The sequence below is a fragment of the Orbicella faveolata genome, unplaced genomic scaffold (assembly GCF_042242905.1).
Source record: "Orbicella faveolata isolate gen_17 unplaced genomic scaffold, um_ofav_v1 contig_24, whole genome shotgun sequence".
In the NCBI taxonomy this organism is placed as follows: Eukaryota; Metazoa; Cnidaria; class Anthozoa; order Scleractinia; family Merulinidae; genus Orbicella; species Orbicella faveolata.
The window spans coordinates 22,964,294-22,985,501 of record NW_028301552.1 but is presented as its reverse complement, the minus strand read 5'-3'; the positions used below and the strand labels follow the sequence as shown (position 1 = coordinate 22,985,501).

At 39.9% G+C, this 21,208-nt stretch overlaps 3 protein-coding genes across 3 annotated transcripts; all 3 read right to left on the bottom strand.

The window, feature by feature from the left end:
• Nucleotides 1–2,430: 2,430 nt before the first annotated feature.
• On the bottom strand, nt 2,431–3,737 carry LOC149110934 (uncharacterized). The gene is made up of 2 exons (XM_089292351.1): nt 3,347–3,737; nt 2,431–3,203 (listed from the first exon to the last, which is right to left on the bottom strand). The coding sequence occupies exons 1-2, from the start codon at nt 3,735–3,737 to the stop codon at nt 2,431–2,433; spliced, it is 1,164 nt and encodes a 387-aa protein (XP_089148477.1).
• A 9,621-nt stretch (nt 3,738–13,358) lies between these two features.
• LOC149110933 (uncharacterized) lies at nt 13,359–14,897 on the bottom strand. Its single transcript, XM_089292870.1, has one exon. The coding sequence runs from the start codon at nt 14,580–14,582 to the stop codon at nt 13,752–13,754; it is 831 nt and encodes a 276-aa protein (XP_089148996.1). The 5' UTR covers nt 14,583–14,897; the 3' UTR covers nt 13,359–13,751.
• Nucleotides 14,898–15,438: 541 nt separating this feature from the next.
• Nucleotides 15,439–20,564, bottom strand: LOC149110932 (uncharacterized). Its single transcript, XM_089292874.1, has 2 exons — nt 20,008–20,564; nt 15,439–19,380 (listed from the first exon to the last, which is right to left on the bottom strand). Exons 1-2 carry the CDS (start codon nt 20,405–20,407, stop codon nt 19,256–19,258), a joined length of 525 nt encoding a protein of 174 aa, XP_089149000.1. The 5' UTR covers nt 20,408–20,564; the 3' UTR covers nt 15,439–19,255.
• Between the last annotated feature and the right edge of the window lie 644 nt (nt 20,565–21,208).

Sequence of the window (21,208 nt, the reverse complement as noted above, 5' to 3'; positions counted from 1 at the left end):
TCTCTGCCATTCTTGGAAGCTTGGTAAACATTGTGACAACCACCTCTTCCAAAATACGTCCGTAAGGTATTGAATCTGCTTCCAGCAATGTTGGCAGTATAAATCATTCAGACTCCTGGTGGCAAATTCAAATTCGATCAAAGAAGTAGCAAGTGGTCGGGAGTCAAAGGTTCTGCGTCGATACAATTATCACTGTTCGTTCATTCAGAATTCCCTCAACTTCCACCATCAATGTTCGCAGTGCCTCTCCAGAAACCAATTGCTCTCTAAGAAGGACTCTCAGAATCTTTCTCACTGAACAAATTACTTGTTCTCAGACTCCTCCCATGTGTGATGCTCCAGGGGGGGGGATGTTAAACTTCCACTCGATATTCTTCTGGTGTAGAAACCCTTCAATCTTCTGCCGATTCCAGCCATTTATGGCCTCACGGATCTCCCTCTCTCTGCCAGTTAAATTGGTACTATTGTCACTTATCATCTTCGGCATTCCTCTTCTGCTAATGAATCTGCAAAGAGCGTTGATAAACGAATCTGTTTCAAGAGATTTGGTCACTTCAATGTGGGTTGCTCACATAGTTAAGCAAGAGGAAAGATGTCCATAATGTTTTACAGTACTTCTGCCTTGCTTCATGTACAACAGAGCAAAGAAATCTATGCCAACGTAAGAGAACGGGGGCTCATCAGGAGTTAGCCTCTCGCTGGGTAAATCTTCCATTGCTTCTTGACCCTTTAGAGCATTTTGTTTTTGGCAGGTCAAACAGTTGCCAAGTACTCTTCGGACAGCGGCCTGTCCCTGGATAATCCAGTACTTCTGTCTCAAATTGGTCAGGACATTCTTGGCGTAGGTGTCCCACAGATTCATGGACATCTATAACAAGCAGCTTAGTAACGTGGTGCTTGGAAGGTAACAGCGATTGGTGTTTTGATTGGTACTCCAATGTAGAATTCTGAAGCCTACCGCCAACTCTCAACATTCCCTCTCCATCTAGAAATCGTCTCAATTTGTAAACCGAGCCAAATGAGCGGATATTCTTTATGTGCGCTTCTCAGGTTCTCCATGCATTACATATTGGAGGGCCTTAATCACGGGTAGGAAGGCTGCACATACTTGATGATTTGAGCCTCTGCATAACGTCATTTTTCAATAGACAGCCTGCCACAAGGTAATACATCAACAGGTGATGAAACTCGTAAGCACCTCCTTCCCTTTAAGAATTGTACAAGTCTCAGAAGCCAAGCAACAGCTCTCTTGAACTTGTACCATGACAAATATTGGAACAACATTAGGTCCAGTGGTCGTTTCTCCTACATCTGGGTAACGTGATTTGTTTCACCTCGAGCTCTGACTTCTGGGTCTTCATCGGAAATGATGGCTAAGGAGACTGGATTGATGGGCCATGATGACTTATTTTCCCACAGAAATGCAGAGCCTCTGAACCATCTCTCATTGCTCAATAACTCCTTTACCGTCAGACCTTGGCTAACATCATCCGCTGGGTTGATGTTAGTTGGCACTTAATTCCACTGGGAAAGTTTTGAACCATCCTGCATCACTGCAAGCCATTTGGCCACAAGCATGCAGCAGCTGACAACTCTAATCTGGGTATAGTCATCTGCTTCATGTGAGCTAAGGGGGATTTTTCAGCAAGGAAACTGCAATGAATGCGGCCATTCTCGTTGGCGAGTCTTGCATATGATACTGTCCCATAAGCAATCTGGGAAGCGTCTGCGAAGTGATGAAGCTCAGCATTCTGTATCTGGCCAAAGTCTACCCACCTCAAACATCTTGGGAAGGCAACACTTAAAAGGAAAGGTAAATCTGATAACCATAGTCTCCAGCAATGAGATTCTTGTCTTCCGATTTCTTCATCCCAGCCAAGTCCTTGCTTGCAAAGATCTTGGAGAAGCCTCTTTGCAGGTAAGATGATCAGTGATACCATGCCAAGCGGATCATAAATGAAACTTGTCACTGATGGGAGCCCTCTTCGTGTAAAGGGCTTATCCTTTGGTGTGATCTTAAAGGTAAACATGTCACTATTCATGTTCCACTGAACATCAAGGGTTCTCTTAGTAGGAAGGATGTTAGAATCCAAATCCAGATCCAAAACTGAAGGAGCTCTGTATGGAGTTGGAATGGTTTCAAGGACTTCCTTCCGGTTACAGAACCATTTGGTCAATCGTAATCCACCTCTTGACAGCAAGGCACACAGATCTTCCCTCAATTCAACAGCAACTTCGGTCAATTTCACTGATTTCAAATGATCGTCCACATAAAAGTTCTTCAACACTGTGTTGACAACTTCATGGTCAAAGTCTCCTGCATTGTCTTGAGCAGGCTTTTGAAGACCAAAACTGGCACAGCTTGGAGAGGACGTGCTACCAAATAGATGAACCTTCATTCTGTATTCAACTGGCTGTTTAGATAGGTCGTCATAAGGGCCACCATAGGAACCTCAGAGCATCAGTATCCTTTGGATCAACCATTACTTGATGGAACATAGCTTCGATGTCTGAGGATAGAGCTACTGGTTCTTGACGAAATCTTACAAGGACACCAAACATGCTATTGGTCAGGTCTGGGCCACTTAATAGCTGGTCATTAAGCAATGTTCCTTTGTATCGAGTTGCGCAGTCAAGAACCACTCTTAATTTCCTGGGCTTATTAGGATTGGCGACAGCATGGTGTGGAAGATACCACAGAGGTTTGCCATCGACATCGAGCTCCTCTTTAGGTACTCGTTGGGTGCAACCCTTTGAGATGTAGTCATGAATAGTTGCCCTGTAGCTTTCAAACAATTTGTGATCACGTAGGAGCTTCTTCTTCAGCAGTTGCAGTCTGTGGTCTGCAAGAATTTGATTGTTTGGCACATAAGGAGGCTGCTGTCTCCAGGGAAGTGCTATTTGGTAATGACCAGAAACTTTCTTGGAAGACTCCTCCATTGTCCTCAAGGCTCGCTCCTCTTCTACAGACATGGACACTTTTGAACTTGATATCAAATCAACAAAGTCAGTTTTCCAAAACTTTTCTACTTGCTGTGAAAGGGTTTTATCATCATCTTGCGTTTCCAAACGTAACAAATTCACATTGAAGCTGTCTTCTTGACCAATCTTCTCTGACAGTCCTATTATCGTCCAGGCCAGTGGCGATTGAATGCCCACTGACTCACCTTTGCTACCACGTTTTTCTTCGAGGACCCAAAAGGCTTCAGACAGGTTACATCCAATAGTACTCGGACTTCCTTGTTGTCAATCTCTGGAAGTTCAATTCCTTTCAGATGAGATCATCTGTTGACATCCCGATCTCTTGGAATGCTTAGCTGGGAAATGTTCAGGTGCTCAACAGTACAAACTTTGGGTACTTCTAGACTTGATTCATTGTCAATCAAGTTGATGGTGAGCTTAACTTCGTAACCTGACCTTTGACTGTTCCTCTTTTCCTGGGTGGTTAGGGAGAAATGTCTCTGGACTCTGCTGATGCCTAACTTATCAATTAGCTTCTCATCACAAAGTGACACATCAGAACCATTGTCTAAGAGTGCATGTGTTTCCACTACTTGTCCTGGTTGCTTTCCTTGCACCTTCACAGGAACAGTTCTCAGGCGTACTTTCCTACCAACAGCACTGGTGTTTCTGCCTGGATTATGAATGCTGGCCCCAATTGCGTGATTTTGAATGGTGTGCTCTGCACTTTCTCTTGCATGGGACTGGCTGTTAGGGTTAGCTTTGTTGTTCTTCATCTTGTGAATTTTGTGAGTCTCTTGCCTTGCAGGTAGAGATCACTCAAGGGGGTGAATGACAGTCATGTGTTTTCCATTACAGCCCTCGATGTAAGAACCACTTTTCTGCATACATCCAGTTGCGAAGTGGCCCACTTGGAAACAGTTGTCGCAGAGCCTAACATCACAAATTCTCTTCATTTGATCCTCAAAGGATTTCTTAAACTGTTCACAGTTCCATAACTGAGGAAGTTCACGAAGTAAGCATTTTCTACTCCCACTTCGTCTTTGCCTCAAGGTAAGCTGACGATTGTGACTTTCACGTTGGTTCAGCACACAGGAACCAGGCCCACTAAAGTTTCCATGAGTAGCATGGGATGACGCCATTGTATTTAGAGAACTAATCTTCTTACCCGATCTGTCCTTCTTACTTTTCTCTTTGTCACTAATAAGCGCACCACCACAGATGGGATTGTTAGCAGCACAGGCCTTTTCAGAGACAAACGTTGAAATATTAGGAATCCTAGGACGCTGACCGGACTCTTGGATGCTGTCGGCAACATCAAGCCATTTAGCTTTCAGATGGAAGGGCAGACGATCGATAATGCTCCTTAAATTTTCAGAACTGTTGACTTCATCTAAATATCCAATTGACTCCAACATGTTTTGGCAGTCCTTCAACTTATCTGCAAAGGTCTGCAATCCTCTCTGATCATTAGGTTTAACAGCTGGACCACAGGTTACCTGATTTACATGGGCAGTGGCAATTTTGAAGGGATGGCCGAAACAATCCTTTAACAGTTTCATTGCAGTTTGATATCTGAGCACTGAATCCATAGTGACACAACTTTTAATGACAAATTGGACAAATTGGACAAATTGCTGAAGACTTCCATCAGACTGATGGATATCTCTGTCAGGAGGTTTAGCAAACCGTTCAGAGGCATTGGGGTTCAACATCTGCTGTTTAGCTGGAAAAGGTAATTCTGATGGTCGAGTTGCAGCAGGGGGTAACATTTCTTTCTGCTCATCCATGGAAGATTTCTGTTCAATGGTCTTAAATGATGGCACACTCAGGACCCTTTCGTGCTCAGCACTAATGCTCACATTGCCGATGCCAGCTTCCAAAATTCGGGCTTAAAGTGCAGCTGCTTCAATGTCATTTTCTGCGTCCAGAAGCTCCTGCCGTTGGAGTAAAGCGTTGCATCTTTCTTGTAATTCTAATTTCTTCTTCAGCTGTTGTAACCGTAGCTCGGCAACCGCCCTCTCGACCTTGGCTTCCTTTATTTTCACTCTTGAATGGGAACTTGAACGCTGACTGCTTTTCGTAGCTGAAGTGGTGTGATGACTTACAGAATCTCTCGGACGAATGTTGTCTTCCGACAAGGGTACTTGAACTTTAAGGCTTGGCTGAGAGCTGGCCATCCACTGATGGACACGTTGGAAAAATTCAAACTTTTCCTTTAGGCAACTTTTGTATTCTGAAGTCGCCCTCTGAATCTGCTGTATCATCGAGACTTTCCAAATAGATGGTATGCACTCGTTCATAATTAATGAATGCTGCATGAACGACTTTAAGCGTGTTGTTAACAAGTTCGGCATTCCATTTGTCGAGAAATAAAAACTCCATTTCTCTGTACAGCTTTGTTAGGAATGCTTGATATCCAGCGTGAGATCACCGTAAACTTTTCTTAACCTTCAATGTTGGTGGAACACCGTCATCACGAAGGTCAGAGCTCAGCATTGCTGCATCAATGCCCTCGCTCACAAGGCCAATGCCATCATCTGGGAAGAAATCGCCAGCTTCTGCCATAATCGGTCGATCCAGTAAACACAGTTTTTTGAATGAATGTAGGTCTAGTAAGTGCTACAGGCATCGCAGGTTGAATGCACGAGTTTAATCATACTGGGCGTAAACACGAGACACTGAAGTGATTGTGGATGTGCGATGTGTGTGTGATTCAACTGAAAAATAAACAAGACAAATATTTAAGTGCAAAATATAACAACACAAAAAACTGACAGTGGAGCAAAATAAACTTACAAAACTGTGGCGACTTGAATTCTAGAATTTGTACTTCAGGGCTCACACAATAGTGAAGCAGCTAAGGAAAAAACACGGTAGAAACCAGCAGATCGAACTTTCAGCGCTAACAAGCACTGGCCAAAAATGAAAAACACAAAACTACAGATAATGAAGAATACTTAAGTATTACAGAGTGGGTTGCATAATTTCCAGGGGTCATGGAAAAATGTGACACCCGAAAGCAAAGAAAGTTGTAGTCGCTATACCTATTATTTATCACTCACAATTGTAATACACCTTTTGATAAAGATCAATAAGTAAAGTAAAAAAAAAGCAATTCTAAAAACATACACTACTCACAATTACAAATAAGAAAATGCTACTTGCAAAAAGAAAAAACACTACAATTATAATATGCTACTTATAATATAGAAAGCACTTTGTGTTTATTTCTTAAAAGGCGTTGATTGCAGAGCAAATGTACCCAAAGTCAAATACAAACAAAATGTACGGTGGATCAAGATACACTGATTGCTGAAAAAGAAGGCTTACTAGAATAATGTGCTCAAAAATTTCCACTTTTTGGGAAGAGCACTCTCTGCATTGGCCTCAATATTGTAAATTGATTTCAAATATTATAAGAAACCTATCTTTGGTGCGGTTTCTTTTCTTTTGCTCATCCAGATATAATTCCTTGCTAGGAGGCAGGAAAAATTAATTTGCTTGTGGTCCTTGGAAGAATCTGGCTTTAAACCAAGAGCAACAAGGCGATCTATTGTGCAATGTTCGGGAGTAATGTGGAGCAAAGTTAGCCTTACAGTTAACTCACGCCAGAAAGAGACAACTTAGGACAAGACCAAAGGACATGAAGTAGTTTTTCCTGTTCTTCATTACAAAGGAGCAGTTTGGGTTGTCTCTTACTCCAATTTTTGTTAGGAAGTCATTTGTTACTATTCGTCTATGGAAGAATTTGTACTGGAATTCAAGAATTCTGGTACTTTTAGTGCATTTAGAGGCTAGCTGGTAGGCATCCCACCGGTTAATTGAATCAACATCATTCTGGTTGCAGTCTTTTAGCCATTTCTGTTGATTATGGGTTGGGTGTGTGCATTTTGTGGAAATCAGTTTAGTGTAAACCAGTTTGTTTACACTTTGGCATTTTGTTAATTTTTCCATAAAGCTTTCATAGTCACAATTGTTGATAGAGTTGTTTTACATGTATTCCCAAGAGATTTCAGAGCAGACAGAAGTCTGTAATACCATAGAGGGCAAATATTAAGGCTGTATTTGCGCCGCATTATAGTTAATGATAAAAAATTGTTAGAGGCATCTTTCAAATGTTTCACTTTCGTGACGCCACTGTCAAACCATTCTTGATAGAAAATAGGGCAGTTATTGATTCTTATGAGTGAGATGTGCCTTAAAATTTGTTCAAGAAATTGTTTCGGACATTATGTGTTCATCAAAATTGACTTTTGAGCAGATTAACAGAGTCTCTTTTATAACACAGTTTTAATCTTGAGATTCTTTATAGTGTCTTTCTTGTTTTGTCTAATAATGAGTACTATTGAGCCTCTATGTCTCTTTTAACATCAAAAAAAATATTTCCATTTCCCCTGATTTCTTCATCTAAATATTTTTTAATCCATGTACCTTTTAGGGACTTGCTAAAAGACTGTATATCTATCATTTTGAGACCCCCATTTGAGTTATCATTAATAACAAGAGAAAATGAGGGACAGAGAGGGAGGCTCCTAGTCCAGGCCTTGGGATATGTCAATTCCACTAAAGTTATTTATAGATACTCTCTTGAATGGATGTCTGTTTTCTGAGACATCCGCATCAAGGCCAACTTGGATCTGATTTTCTTAGTGAAACCAAAATAATGGCAGACAGCATGAAGATACAGTTTTTCAATGAAAGCAAGTATCAAAATGAAGGAAAATGGTTCTTCTGTATCCACAATTCACCACGGGAAATAGGGTCTATGATTTCTTTGGATTCCAATGACTCGCTGGCAGGCATATCTGATTTTAGCAAAAAAGTTGACTCCGAAAAGGGTAGCAATTCAGATTATTCACACAATGGTAACGAAAGCTGTGAAAGTGACACAGACAGTGAATATGTTCCGGAACCCTCAACATCAGATGGCAACGGGAGAGGAGAGAAGAGTAGAAATGTGAATCACAAAAGAAAAGAGGCCTCTGGTGGCAAACAGGGAAGAAGTGTTGTCCCTGCCAAAGGTAAAATTGCCAATTCAAGTCATGCGCCATCTGAAGAGAAAGGCAAGAAAGAAATCATGGCGAGTTGTAAACAACAGCAACCTGAGAAGAAAAAAGCAAAGGTGCTCACTCACAAAGACCTGGACAACCTTGGACATAAGTTGGAAGCCAAACATCCCATGTGTTGGAACTGTTTCTGAAAAACTAGAGAGGCAGTACATTGTGAAGCGTTACGAAACACATGGTGAGCTTATTCAAGAAATTCTTGATGATCGTTACAATAAGCTTTGTGATCTAGTACACCACATGTTCTCCCACTACATTTTGGAAAGTTCCATGAAGACATAATGAGCTCAGAACCCAACCAAGGGCGTATTGTTAAGGTTTGTTGACAGTATATTTGGACTTTGTATAGTACTTGTTTGTTTTATTTCCAGAGGATGATGTCAAACAACTCAGGGTATACATCAGGGAGAAATTTCAAGACATGACCTTCCCTCCAAAGTTGCACATGCTGGAGGAACATACTGTGGATTTTATTAGAAGGTGGCACTTTCCACTAGCTTTTTTGGGGGAGCAGGGAGATGAATCAATTCACCATGAATTCGTTCAACTTGCCTCCACTTTCTGCAGACTAAAACCAGACACAGCTCGGCTAAAGCAAATGATGCAGGAGTATTTTGTAATTGTAAATCCACAAAACAGACAAGTTATTCCTGTGATGCAGCCAAGAAACCTAAAAAGGAAACGCCAACAGCAAGAATGAATGAACAAAATGCAATAAAATAATATGGTTTATAGCATTCTATTTTTTTAAGCTTAAGCATATAAAAATTAGTTATATTGCATAGCACATGTATATTTTGTATGGAAACAGTGTACGATTTATGTCTGAAAATTCAAATAAGTAAAATTAACTGTTGACCAAGCTATTTAAAATTGTCCTATATAAGCGTAAATCACAACACAAAATTCAACTGAAAGGAGTTTATTCGACTTAAAGTGATATATTGTATATTATTTCATTGCCTCCACGGCAAAAAAGGCTTCCCAAATTTCACTCAAAAGAACTTGACTATCTCCTTCGCTTGGGGAAGGAATTTAAAGACGGCGTCAAAACATGCGGAAAACCCCAAACTTTGATACCTAACCATGTGGTAAAAAGAATTACTCGTAAAAAACTCACCACGCAGTTAAGTTCTTCCAGTATCACTCTTCGTAAAATTGTGTGCCATCTGTTGCCCAAAACTCAGAGCGGTTCACATTTTCAAATCTTTTAAGGTGACCAGAATACTTCTTGAAGGACGTCGAAATTACGGGTCAGATTTTCCAGCCGATAAACTCGAGAATTCCATCAATTTTCATCAGGTTTTTTGCATTGCGTAGCTCCTTCAGCCCTTTCTGCCATGTTTTTTTACTGTCAATGGCGGCAAAGGCTTACTTGTTCTTCATTTTCATTGGTTCTAAAACAATAGCATGGGAGGCGCTGTGGCCTCATGGTTAGTGTGCTGGTCTCTGGATCGAGCGGTCCGGATTTAAGGTAATTCCTCTGAAATAAAAGTGACAATAGATTTTTGTTCAAACTTTGTCCACTGAATATTTGTCATATGATAACTTTAATTTTGAAATAAAAAAGGGGGTGCCCATGCTCATTAAGGAGGAGTGAGGCATTGAAAACGCCCCATTTTGGCATTATTTAATGCGTATTATAAGAACGCATTCCCAGTAATTGTAACATCTTTGTGAGCCCGGACTCATAAGAACACGCATTAAACTACAGTCAATACATTGTGTCGGACACAAATAAACCTTTTAAGTTTGATTCAGACAGAAAGCTAAATCCTTGGTTAAAAATTTGAGCCAAATTTCTTGACGTGGTTACCGACTGCCAAATAGAAAAGACCACCGTGTATCTGCTATTTTTCTTATTTATTCAATTTTCAGCAATAGAAATTCGATCAGTCTTTTCCCACGCAAAGCTTATGATTAGTTGATTACAATGAGTGGAAAAAAAATTGGGGTGCCCGTGCTTGTTGGTGAGCTAGAGCTATTTTTCAACTGACAGAGCTCAATATCAAGGCAAATCCGTCATGTTTTCAATGTGCGCGTGCACAAGTGCACTAATGACGCCATAAATTATGCGCAGTAAGGATGCGCAATGCAAATGTGAGGAATGACTTTAAGCCCTGGCCGGGGACATTGTGTCGTGTTCTTGGGCAAGACACTTTACTCTCACAGTGCCTCTCTCCAACCAGGTGTATAAATGGGTACCAGCGAACTTAATGCTGGGGGTAACCCTGCGCTGGACTAGCATCCTATCCAGGGGGGAGTAGAAATACTCCTAGCTCCAGCCTGATGGGCCACTTCGCTTGTATGCAGACTTTACCTTTACCAAAACAATAGCCCTTCTTCCCTTCAAATCGTAAACAATGGCGAGGCCGTTCCTTGCTATGGGAAATGAGCCTGTTGGTGGTTGCCGCTGTAGAAGCAAATCGCGGCCGCAAAAAAACTAAATTTCCCTCTGAAAATGACGTGATAATTACCCTGCTACAGAAAAATTGATAATGGTTGCCTTATATTACAAAAGCTACTGTTACAATAATATACTAAGACTACAGTTCTCTAAACTGCCTATAATTAATGCAACATCTCTTTATGAGTTTAAACTTCTCCATTAAACTTCTCCATTAATAAAATCCTCCTCACTACCTTCCACTGTGATTCTGTAGCATGTATCACCAGCATTGTCATACAACAGTTTCTCCTCCAACTTCTGTCTGCATGCTTCCTTTCTCCACTTATTGATGATGAAGGTGATAAGACTCGTCTTATTGCTCACTCTTGTCAGGAAATTCCTCCACTGCCTACCTATCTGTGTGCTAGTGATGTTAACAAGCTGGTGTCCTGACCCTTCACCTCGCAGTTGCCACTCACTGTTCTTAATGGATAGCTCCTTGTAGGTGTCAAATACGACGTCTATTCTGTTGCACCACACCCCTTCTTTCATTGCCATAGACAGGACAGTGTCATAGCGACATTACCAAAAGGTCAGTTGATCTTCCTTTAGCCTTGCACCAGAGACATGCCATCAGTAACTGCAGCAGAATTTACAAGGACTTTCTCAGAGAGCTGTACATTTTTCTGTAACAGTGATGCCAGAGAGGCCTTGTTAGTCTTTCTCAGAAGGCCATCTGGAGTTGACAAGGCCCAGGGAAGTGGCCCAAGAGGGTGTGAAAGGATGGTATCCATCTGCAAGCTTCGTTCTTGTGCAATATCTATGATTCTTCCAAACAAGGACCTGTCTGCTTTCAAAATAATCGATCGGTCGTTGGTATGCACCTGTTTCTTCTTGTTCATGTTGCTGAATATCTTAAGTTTGTTGGTCTTCAGAGGATCATGGAATTTCCTGATTTGAGGAGTCTTCTCCATCCTCTTTTCTTTAAACTTTGCGTAACATCTTTCACCAACCGCGTGTGCTGTTTTCAGGTCTGTAGCAATCTCTCTGGGGGCTTTCTTTGCAGTTGAAATGCTAATCAGTTCTTGGCTCTCGGAAAATGGATTAACCCAGCCTTGGATGAGGTCAACTATGGATGAAACCGCGAGCTCATCTTTCTTTATTCTTGATGACTGAAGCTCTGTATGCTGCGTTTCCGAGTTGGATCCTTTCACCATGTTTCTTGGCTGCCCAAGAAATGCACTTCGGTATTCTGCTGTGAGGTACGTAATAGCGCTGAACAGTTGCAGGTTTTAAGCTAAAGCGTGTGGTTCCACCAGGATTCTGAGTATCTTTGTTCACTGTGACCTCAGTTGTCTGGTCAACTGGAATCCTCCCAAAGGGATTGCTGCTGGCTAACTGAACGGAAAAACTGCCTTCCTTGAATGCCTTCTGTACTTCAGGATTTTTGTCACCGAGATTTGTCATCTGAGTAAAGGAAGGAGTCAGGTATCGTGAATAGTTCACCTTGTCATAGGCAAAACACCAAGGGATCATCATTCGCATGAAATGGAGATGTAAATCCCAGTCACCTTCACAAGATGCCCGCAACAGGCCGAGAACTATTCCCTCTACCATAGGGCAGGACTCGGCATTGAAGCAGCTGGTCTAAGTTCTCTTCCTTCAAATTATTAGCCAGTGTATCCACCTGCTCAAGAAAAGACGCCACTGTGATGCGATGATTGGGATCACTGCTCTCAAGCCTTCTTGTGAACTCAGCCCATGCTAACCTCATCAGAGCTTCATACAGGTACTTGTGTGCCCGCACGCCACGGTTGTAATGCTTTCCATCAATGACACCACTTATGGAGCCCTCAGCAACCATCTGTGATTCAATGAAGATGTCCTTCAAACCGCTATCTCCAAATCGTTACCCCAGGATAGCCAATGCAACGCTTTTTCACTTAATAGATTCTAAGTCTCTTTTCATAGTAAACAGGCTTCTACATTTTCGGTGATATGCGATATTTGGTATGTGATTTTCTTCGACTGTTTTGGCGACATCCAAAACTGCCCGATGATTTCAAACTTTGGCTGCTTCCAGCAAAGCCAGCCAAGAGCTGATGTCCTTTGGAGACACAAGATGATCTTCCACATCACATGCAGCATAGTGTATTATGCACTGGCACTTGTCCTTTTCCATTCAGTCTGAATGGCAAACGCAAGCTCAGTAACTATAAATGGAGAATTAAAATAAATCTATTATTTACTCTGAAATAATAGCATAAATGATATCAGTGACTTCATATACGTTAAAGATGCACTAGTAAATTAGCACTCAGTAATAGATCGATTATTTTCAAGCTTTAGATTGAACTGAAAGGCAAATTTCTAAAACAGTTCAAAATAGATTTAATGCGAGCTGATTTGTTTTCTCATAATACAAAGTACAGTTTAAGTTCCAAATAGATAAAAGGTGAATTGTCAGAAAAAAAACCGATAACCAGAGTTTTTTTGTATAAAGGAAAGCAAGTTTCAAAAAATACTAGAGTTTTTATAAAGAAGGTTAAAGATATTTTCAGCTATTGATTGCCTCGACAGAAATGGACTGTTTTCCTAGATTATGTTTTACAGAACATCTTATATTGTGCTCAGCTCTTACGTCTTTGTCATGCTATTTTGCAATCGAAAAAAGTTTTTAAAACTGATTCATTCAAAATTAAGAGTACACAAAACTAAAATGTTTATAAAATTCATATTTTGTGGAATAATTAAGTGACTGATAGGTATCTAGTAGTTTAAACACTTACCTTAACGAAGTTGGTCTTTTTAAAATGGCGGAGATGTTGTAGGTAATTTTTTTCTTCAGGTAAATTTGATTTTTACCTAGGTAATATTTTTTTAACTAGGTAATTTTAAAACAAATTTTTTTACCTGGATATTTTTAATCTGTTATGATGTTCTTCATTTTCACATAGTAGATCAACGGATATTGACAAAGCTGGAGTGCCGGTTAGCCAGATTTTACCCGTTAGCCCGTGTCGGTTAGGGGTGACACTATTTGGCGTAAAGACAGAATATCACTAGTTTGCTTGCGGTTTGCTTTCACTTCAGTTTGCTTGCGGTTAGCTTTTTTTAGGTAGTTTAGGCAATATTTAATATTATTGTTGTTCCGTCATTCCACCTCGAATGGGGTCACCCTCAGTCATTTAGTCAGTCAACCAACCTTTAATGGGGAGACACTAAACAGTTAGATAACTAATATAATTGTGGTTTGCTGTTACTATTCAAACAAAACAAATAAAGGAAAATAAACTTTATAGTTTGAGAAAATCAGTTTTCATTCTCTAATACTATTGTTCCATTGCCATCTTACATGCTGCTGTGAAAGTAAGTTGTTTAGTATAATCAAAAGTGATATTGGGTTTCCAGCATTTGGTTAACCTGCTGGGGGAAATGAGAGTTGTTATTAACCCAAATTTGGTTGCTAGTCGAACATATGTGTTCTCAATTTCTGTTATTTTCCCAAACAAAACATTTGGGTGAAGTGGATTACATTTATTAACCTTGTCAATTTTTACACAGACATAATCATTGATTTCAAATTTTTTTACACTTGGTCTTGCAGCTTTCATTTTTTCATTATATTTGTTTTGTTTTTCATTCGTTTGGCTCTTCATTTGTTTTCGGACTTTGGAAAAATTATCTTGAACCTTTCTTTTGGGAGCAGGATTGTTTTCCTCTAAGACTCTGGTAGGCTCTTCCTCTTCTCTTTCAACTGCATTCTCAACACATTCAATTTCATGTTCATCTTCCTGTTCTTCATCTGCTTCCATAGAAGGACATTCAGTTTCGGGTTCCTCTTCTTGTTCTCCATCTCCTTCCATAGCTGCACATTCTTCTCCTGATGTTGTTGTTCCTATTCGTCCTTCATGGGGAAGAATGCCAAAGACTAGCTCATATGGGGTTCTTGATACAGCGCAGTGTTTGGTTATATTTCTTTTGTAGGCAGCTTCTCCCACATGATTGCACCAAGTGTTTAAGCTCACTTGTTTTTCTTTTAAGATGTTTGCCAAGTTTTCCTTAAGAGTTCTGTTATTCCTTTCAACGAGTCCTTGTGTTTGTGGGGTTCTTGGAGCTCCGTGCACAAGCTCTATTTGGTGTTCATTGCAAAAGTCAATCATGTGTTTATTTTTAAATTCTTTCCCATTATCTGTATGAAGGGTTTTAGGAAATCCAATCTGCCAAAACAGTTGTGTTACTGCTTCTAATACTTCGTCGGCTGTTTTATGTGACAGAGGAAAAAGCCACGAAACTTACATGTTGAGATATTTCGGCGTAAGTCCTCTTTACAAATTCTTCAGTTTTATCTCTTCCTCGGTGTGCTGTTGAAGAGTGAGCCTGGCATAAGATGCTGTGAAGTTGGCTTCTCAGTACTACAATTTTTCGGTCTTTGGACAAGATGTTGTTATTTTGAATCGTCCACTGCTTTTGTTTAATGGCCACTGCATTGGTCTTGGTTAGTCCAAATTCTGCTTCATTTTTGCTGTCATTCTTTAGCCAGTTTTTTGCCTTGTCGTAAAATTGATCGTGGATAAACACAGTTAATTTGCTTTCCTTCTTTTTAGAGCTTTTTTGCGCATCTAACTTCTCATAAAACGTGTCTTTGCTGACACAAAACGTGGCAGTTTCCATTGCTTTCACGAACGAAGTCCCGTTTTCATCCAAGTGCGCATGTGCACGTTTTGCATAAATTAAGTTTGGACTGAGGTGAGTCTGGGACCCAAAAAAGCAATAATTAGGAGAAAAAAAAGAAATTTTTTCAACTTGAGCTGTGTAGTCTAGTGGAGATCGAGATGGACATGTAATCTGAAGGTCTTGGGTTCAACACACGGTAGGTACTTGTAATTTCCTTCTTCCTTTGAAATTAATAATTAGATAGGAAAATAAGAAGAGGTAGGCGTAGAATAGGGAGATAGTGAAAGAGAAGAAGAAGTAGGTGGGAGCAGGGAGAGATGAAGAGAAGAGTAGGAAATGAGATTTTTCTCCTCCTTTTTTTATTTTTCTTTTCTTTTTAGAGCCCCCTAAAAATACCAGGCCCCTATTTTTAACCACACCCCATAAATTAGAACCCTTTTTAGTTAGTTGACTGAAACAGAGCAAGAGAAAAAATACCTGGTTAAAAAAAAAATACCTAGTTAAATAATCAATTTACCTAGTTAAAAAAAATTACCTACTGAACATTTTTAACTGCAACAGATACATCAAGCTACAGAGTTCTCAGAGATGGCATAAATTAACATACCGCTGACCAAAATTTCCGGGCTTGCGTATTAAACAAAATGTTCTCAAACACATTATGTAGACTCTTAAAAGTATAATTATGTCCACACTTCATTTTATTACATTCTATAAGCATTTGTAGCTGCATATAATTGAACATTAACTATGGGCCTAATGTGTTATAGCTTGGGAGGGGGGTGCAAATAAATGCAGTCAGCACGGAGGAGCTACCATCGACCCAGTGCTATCATGGATTTTCCAAGTCTACAATGGCAGGGCCTTTCAAAATACACCATGAAACTTATTCACCCTGAATGATACCGACAGCCTAAATTTGGCTGCCTGGCTCACAGACTAAAAACAAGAAAACAATTCATTTCATAAACACAGCATGCATGATCGTGAATCTAAATAAAGTCAATGACCAGTGTCTATTGGCAGTGGTTACCTATCTTCTGAGAGTGAAACATTTTGCAATCAGTGAAGACATGAAACTCGTTTAGAACAAAAAAAGACTTCGGTTTGCATTCTTTCAAAAAAAAAGTGAAAATCACTAGCGAAATGCGACATTTGATAGGTGCTACTGCGATGATGTAAAACGTTTTGAAATTCAATGAGCTATAACAGCGCAGCCTGCCATTACTTTGACTGCGTGACGAACAACAAATACCTTATAAAACATATTTCGTGAAATGTTGCCACAAGGAATTAACGCTTGATATTCGAAGAAAGACCATTTTTCCGAATTACAGTACTTGAACGGCTGAGTCAATCTGAAATTGCTCCGTCTCTGCGATAATTAAATACCCTGTATATTTGTGAAAACACTGAACTGAATCTAAGCGGGAAAGCCGAAAACAAACGGAAAATATATAGCAAAAGGAATGGCATATTTGAAGAAAAAAGACTTACACTGTTGTCTGTTTCTCTCGCCATTTTCTAACCTCACGAACGAATCATTCCATTGGGATTCCATGATAATAAAGGCGAGTGATCGAAAGCCGCTAGTCCATAATATGATTGGCGTCTGTTTGCCCCAGTTCCCGAAAGGTCAGCTGTCACACTATAACAGAGCAATGGTCAACAATCGCGACTTTGGATCAATCATTTCTCTTACATGAAAACATTGGCCATTTATTCCTGGAAAGAATCAGGGCTTAGGGCTATTCTTGTCTAAATGAAGTAATACATTACTTTTCTCAGTGAAAAAATATCTTTTCAGTCGATTCTGTTTCAATTAATATTCCGTTGGCTGAGCAAAATGTAAGTTTGTCACGTTTGCCATTGCCGACTGAGATCGACTGACAAGACCTATCGAGATGCATTAAAGATTATTATGGGATATCCCTGAGCAACTTCAACATGGCAAGGCCTACGGGCCGACTAAACAGATTTTTTAAGAGTCTAAAAGCACTTCTTTATTTCCAAACGTTCTGCACAGCAACATTTGGCAAATGGACCACTTCTCGCCATCGACTCGTTTTTTTGCATGAGAAGTGCTTTCAAACTCCTCGCCTGGCATCAGTGTGCCTTCGATCGCTTAGCGATCTTGGAACAGGAACACATCTCGCTTCTTTGAGATATGCTAGTGACTTACGGGTTTCTGGACTTAATGAAGTCCTTTCACTGCCAGGCGGGCGCAAATATGTGTCAAATAAGCGGACTTCATGCAACAGGTGAGGTTTCAACTTGTCTGATCGAAAGCTTGACGTTGTCTTGCGTGCCAAAATGATGCGAATGCAAGCTTATGTCACAACATAGTTGAAGAAATTCATTTCCAGATCCCGTCTTTGAGCGAGTAAACTTTCCACTTTGTTTTTTACATCAGGCAAAAAAAACAAGGAATACAAACAGGGCAATGTTTTCCTATTACGTTGGAGACCACATGCAAAAATTTGGGTGCTTTTGAACAAAAAAATCATTTTTCACTCGAAAAAGTCACTTACATCAGTCTTGCACTAAGCCATTCAATTTTAGATCTAGCGGTTTTTTTACAGGTGATCTAATGCTACCTTAAGTAAAAAAAACTGTCTTTAAAAACTCATCGTTCTTGAGGTATTAGTAGAGGCAAATTGCGACTTTCACAAACTCCTAGCATGTGTTATTGTTCTGACTACGCTGTACAAAGAAGCTTATCATACTGAAGCAGACACAGACATCGACCCAACAGCCATACCAATCTTAGATGTCATCAGAATACAAGAAAGTACTGTTAAAAATAAAACATTGAATTTAAAAACGAACAAGGCAACCGACCCAGATGACATCGCCCTGAGGTCAATTAAAGTGCTTCAAGACAGGTGTCATCTTTCAGGAGTGGAAAACGGCAAAATTAACAATAGTACATAAAAAAGACGACGAAACGGACAGAGCAAACTATCGTCCTTTCTCTATTCTTAGCATACCAGGCTGTGCCCTCGTCTTCCTACAGAACATGGACTCCTTCATTTCTACTTCTGCATACTTTTCATCCACTGTCAATTCTCCAAGGCCAATGAAAGTAAGATCTTCCTCAGTTCTTTGCCGTTTTATGACTGTTTCTAAAAGCCTCAAGAACTCTGGAATAGAGAGCTTTCTTTTTCTTGTCAGTTGTTTTTCTTGCTGCATAACAGAATGCATGCACTTGTTTCCATTCTGGTCGTAGATGCCTGGAGGCCATCCTAGACCAGCCAAGGAATGCAAATCGGCTGTCATTGTTTGTTTCATGATTTCAGCCTTGTATTTACGAAATTAGGTGACAAAATGCTCTCCTAGTGGGTGTAGCAAATGGCACTCGTTTGATAGTCTATCCAAATTCCTATCAAAGTCGGTTGGGCTTTCGCAGTCTACAAGACCTGGCTCCCTTGCAGATCCAATATCTTTCCCCAAGATGTCGCTAAGGATGATTTCGCATGCTTTGCCCTGAATTCCAAATTCATTTAGTTTTGACATGACATTGTCTTTCATGTGAAGGTCACACAGCAAATGCTGGGCATATGGAAGAGGTCTCCCAAAACCCTCACCCAATGCCTTTTCTCCGTCGGTCCCATAGACCAGGGCATTTTGTGTGTTTTTATTTAGCCTTACCATTGTTGATGAAAGCTTGTAGTAACTTGATGATTCCTTTTCATGATGAATAAGGGTTGGCCCAATCCAGACAGGATTCTTACTGTCTTTGTTTCAGAGAAGATGTCTATCAGTAGTTAGAGTTATATAATATTTTCCAAAATCAAAAGTGGGATCGACTCCTAAAATGCTAAATTGGCTAGGATTGGTGCAAAATCTTTGAATGTTGTTGAGTTGGTGGTCTGTGGTTAATACTACACATGGATCTGATGATGTCTTGACTTTACGTGAGAAAGCGTTTTCTTGGATCTCTTTCTCCTTGCCTCAGCATTTCAATTAGTTCAAGCATAGGATCCTCTGGTTTTTCTTGGGAATTTCTTTTAATGTTTTTGACCTGTTGCACATTTTTGGGATGGTCTGCCACATTTTTAAAGTCTGAAATTGTTCCCTTTTCTTTGATGCTTTTGAAGAAAGCCGTCTTAGGAGGGTCTGACTTTGAAAGCTCTTTTAACCGCTCCATCGTGGTGTGCTAGGTGCGATAATACTCAGAAAAAAAATTTTCTGAATTGCCATGTGGTTTTAGCTTAACCTTGTGCTCCTCACCGTCAAACACGTATTGAACAAAGACCAAATTGTGAATATTGCCGTTGGGGTCTAGAAAAAGAAAACATTGCTTATCTTTCTGTTTTTATAGAATAACATGAATCATGTATGTATTTACTGAGCTTGAGGTTTTTATCAGCAAGGGGGTGAAGCCACTATTGATCAATGGTATAATTAAACGTCTTCCTTTAATTTCAAGGTTACTCAAGAACTTTTTATATGGCCTAAGGCTCAAACCTTTACCATTCTACACATCATTTTGACAAAAAATGTACCCCCTTGATATACTTTTAGTATTAATTGGTACCCCTTTTACATTCGTGCATGACTTCCCTTAATCCATTAAAGTTATACTCAGTGTTTGTGTTCGAAATATTTTAAAATATCACTTTTAAATACAAAAATGTAAATTTTCCATACTCTTTTGTATACTCCAAGTTATAAAATCAGTACCCCGTCATATACCTACAACACTTTCCGGGGTAGCCTTCTCATAAAGTCAACTATAAGAAATACCTTCCCCCAAACCGCCTCCCCCATCTCAATTCCTCCGGGTCTTTGAGACAAGAGATTTGAGGCGTGATCACTGCTCTGCTAGGCTCAGGTGATGTAACGCCTAGTCATGCAAATTTCATTCGGTCAAATACTGTTTCATTTAAAAAAGTTATATGGCCTTACCTGTTAAATAGATAAAAATCCTCAGCAAGTCAGGGGAGGATTCATTTCTGTAAAAGCTTCTGATGCACTTGAAGACATGTGGCTCATTGTCCTCATATTCAACTTGTGAAACCTTTTTTACGGGATTCCTCTTTGTTGCAGCGCGGTAAAATTTCTGCTTCGTCCCTGTCGGGTTCCATGCCCCAAGATCATCTGCTAAAACATTTTTATAGTGTTTCACATGAGGGGCTGATATGTCCACTACAAACACAGAATTAATGGGGACAGCGGTAGGAACAGCACATGCCACACATTCATGACGCAGATTAAACAGAATATACACAACTTTTTTGGTGGCTAAACCTCTACGTAGCCCCCGCCAGTATATGGGGGCCAATGGGTCATCATGGAGGTATTCCATGCTCTCTTCATCCTCGCTGCCACCACTGGAGTGGCTTAGATGGGGTAACAGCACATCCCTTTCGACAATTTCAACAGCGTCTCTGCAAAGAAAGGCGCTAAAAATTAAAATGTTTCTCAACTGAAAGGTGGTTGTTTTTTGATAACTGTGTTTATTGTCTTTTAGCTTCAGACCTGAGCATTTTAATAGTTACACTATACCGTGCCAAGGCCGTTATCACAACTCTATATATAAAGAGTTTAAAAAGGCCAATGGACGGACAACTTCTGATGACTTAAAAGATAAAAATTTAATGCAATTTAAAACGTTTCGGTCATACGACCCTCATCAGTTACAGTGAATAACGGTTTAAAATTCCTTTTTATATGTTTACATTGTTTGTTGCCTGATTAAAAAGTTTAACAATTCCAAAAGGCATAACGTAACAAACAAAAACATAATTGTAATTGTACGTAATGAACAAAAACATAATTGTAAATTAAGGGCTATCATTTTTTGAAGCAAACATAACACAGAATAAAGTATCTTAGAATAGTTTGGTAAAATGTGAGTCTTCGTTCTGTACAAATGGCACTGCAATAAATAGTAATGTAGTGTTTTTTTTCAAGTCAAGTGCCGCTTTAATGAGAGAAGTAGATTTATTTACACAATTATGAGCATCTAGGGCTGTCGGGGGTTTGAAACTGGCTGATATCTGCCATAAAACTTCTGAACTACTAAACCCATGTTGACAGAATATATGTTGTAGGTAAAATTTGTTCTCAGGTCAAACCAGTATTCCAGCTAGGTCAAATCTGTAGT

Excerpts from the sequence above, each read along its gene's own strand:
- LOC149110934 (XM_089292351.1), bottom strand. The coding sequence starts at position 3,737 with ATGAAGAACAACAAAGCTAACCCTAACAGCCAGTCCCATGCAAGAGAA. Across the intron at positions 3,204-3,346 it reads TCTAGAAGTACCCAAAGTTT|CCTTTTGGGTCCTCGAAGAA; the intron begins GTACTGTTGAGC and ends ACCTGTCTGAAG.
- LOC149110933 (XM_089292870.1), bottom strand. The coding sequence starts at position 14,582 with ATGATTGACTTTTGCAATGAACACCAAATAGAGCTTGTGCACGGAGCT.
- LOC149110932 (XM_089292874.1), bottom strand. The coding sequence starts at position 20,407 with ATGGAATACCTCCATGATGACCCATTGGCCCCCATATACTGGCGGGGG. Across the intron at positions 19,381-20,007 it reads GATTTTTATCTATTTAACAG|ACCCCAACGGCAATATTCAC; the intron begins GTAAGGCCATAT and ends TTCTTTTTCTAG.